Source organism: Colobus angolensis, unplaced genomic scaffold (genome assembly GCF_000951035.1).
Source record: "Colobus angolensis palliatus isolate OR3802 unplaced genomic scaffold, Cang.pa_1.0 Scaffold138, whole genome shotgun sequence".
Lineage (NCBI taxonomy): Eukaryota > Metazoa > Chordata > Mammalia > Primates > Cercopithecidae > Colobus > Colobus angolensis.
The window spans coordinates 1,391,857-1,394,183 of NW_012114466.1; the positions used below are offsets into that span (position 1 = coordinate 1,391,857).

Genomic DNA, 2,327 nt, shown 5'->3' on the forward strand with positions numbered 1-2,327 from the left:
CCCCCTCATAATTTTAATCCCACCATAATAGGTTTAACATCTATCTCACTGGACATTTTTCTATATACCTAGGATTGATATAGGATTATAATTTCCTTTATAAAACTGTGATCATGCTACAATTCTGCAATTGCATATTGCCCACAATGCTACCTCCTGACCACACTAAAGGACAAATTATGCGTGACTGCTTTGTCCTTGTACACTTTACGCCAGAGCGCAAGGACTTCCTTCATCTGCCTTGTGCCCAGCCAGACGGTAACAGGCATGGCTGGTAGGGCTGAGTCAGCTCCATGCTGACAGTGAGTCAATCCCCGGGGCGCAGTATGGCTGCAGGCAGTGTGGGAGACCCCATCCGTCTCCACCAAGCCTGGGTAAGGTCAGCCGAGTTTACAGTAGATGGATGACCTTCCTAGACCTGAGATGGGGCTATTTAAAGAAACGTGACACCGAGCCAAAAATGTGGGCGCTACAGAGCCAGCATCCACACAGAGGACCAGATTGGCCTTCCCTGGGATCTGCTTCCTCGGGCAAAGCAACCCTTGCAGTCACTGCCACTTGGCTACTGACTGATATTATACTTTGCATTAGGAAATATGCTTTTCATCAACATAACCGATTGTGACAGCAACTATACTGACATCTGTATTGAACTTCATACAATATTGTCTATAATATGAATACAACATCATTATATAATACATATAGGAATATAATATACAAATTATATCTGCTTATAATATTAGACATAATTATAATATAAATGAAATGTGTGTGTGTGTGTATATATATATATAATTTTTTTTTTCCTGAGACAGGGTCTTCCTCCGTCGCCCAGGCTGGAGTACAGTGGCACGACCTCAGCTCACTGCAACCCTTGTCTCCTGAGCTCAAGTAATCCTCCCACCTCAGCCTCCCAGGTAGCTGGGACTACAGGTACATGCCACCATACAAGACTAATTTTTTTGTACTTTTTTTTGTAGAGATGGGGTCTTGCCATGTTGCCCAGGCTGGTCTCAAACTCCTGGGCTCAAGCAATCCACCCACCTTGACCTCCCAAAGTGCTGAGATTACAGGCCCATGTCCAACCTCTTTTTCTCTCTATATATATATTTGTGCAAAATATATAATTTTTTTTTTAAAGACATAGGGTCTTGTTCTGTTGCCCACGCTAGAGTGCAGGGATGCATTCATAACTCATTGCAACCTTGAACTCCTGGGCTCAAGGGATCCTTTTGCCTCAGTCTACTGAGTAGCTGGGACTAAAGGTGTGCACCACCACACCTGGCTAATATTATAATTAAAATGTCATACATTTACGTACTATTAAATATGTCTTTATAGATAATAACAATATATACTATAATATTGTACAATGTTGATATAATTCCCACTGAATTCTACTCAGCAGTGACTGGAGGTCAGCCTTCTTCCCACCCTGGGAGTGTCCCCTCCACTGGAACCGCTCAAGCTGGTACTGCATTTCCCATTGTCAAAATTTTCAAGACAGGAGCCTGTCGGTGACATGACACCGGCAGATTAAATCAACCACTCACCTCCACAGCAAATGATAGCAGCCACGAAAAGGGAGATATCGCTGTCATCCAGTTCCAGTGCATTGAACTTCATGGCAAAATCAAACTTGGGTTCCATGATATCACAAAACGGTTTCCTTAGGCTTTTTAGGAATTCACGAGTTATAAACCCATTTCCATATGCTACCAGCATCCCGTCTTTGTTCATCACAGAAGACAGCATGGCAAATATGGCCTCGTAAACTCCGTATTTTAGCAGTGTCACTTGATCGTTCAGGTCCAAGTTTGCGAAGCCTGGGATGGCCTTGGCGAATTCCGTGAGCTCCGTGACGGTCTCCACCGACGTGCACTGGCAGCAGTGAAAGATGCGGACCTCTGCCTCCTTGTTCTGGATGCCATTGGCCACCAGCTTGGCCACCAGCGTCTTCTCAGCCATACACAGTGTCTCCATATCGTGTATGACAAAAGGCTACAAAGAAGGACACCAAGGTAAGTCAGGTGATGTGGGATGCGCCACGCTCCCAGCCATCAGTTCACTAACGAGCAGCTCCTGCGTCCATATCACCAAGCTCGGTGCCTCAGAGGACTCAAGACACCCGTAGAACACAGTCCTCACTCAACTTCAAAATCGGTTGGGGAACATAAGACATTAATAGAGAACGAACAGTATAAATCAGTAAAATAATAATCATCATCGCCTGACATTGGGTGGATTTCATTGCTAAGAAACTGAAGCACTGGGCTGGCTATGGTGGCTCACGCCTGTAATCCCAGCACTTTGGGAGGCTGAGG

General features: G+C 44.9%; 1 protein-coding gene across 1 annotated transcript in view; it reads right to left on the reverse strand.

Annotated features, from left to right (window-relative positions):
• PPARA (peroxisome proliferator-activated receptor alpha) overlaps positions 1–2,327 on the reverse strand; it is a 95,952-nt gene that overhangs the window by 2,545 nt on the left and 91,080 nt on the right. The window contains exon 6 of the mRNA XM_011934794.1: positions 1,557–2,004. Within this exon, the coding sequence (XP_011790184.1) occupies positions 1,557–2,004 (448 nt within the window). The remainder of the gene's footprint in view (positions 1–1,556; positions 2,005–2,327) is intronic.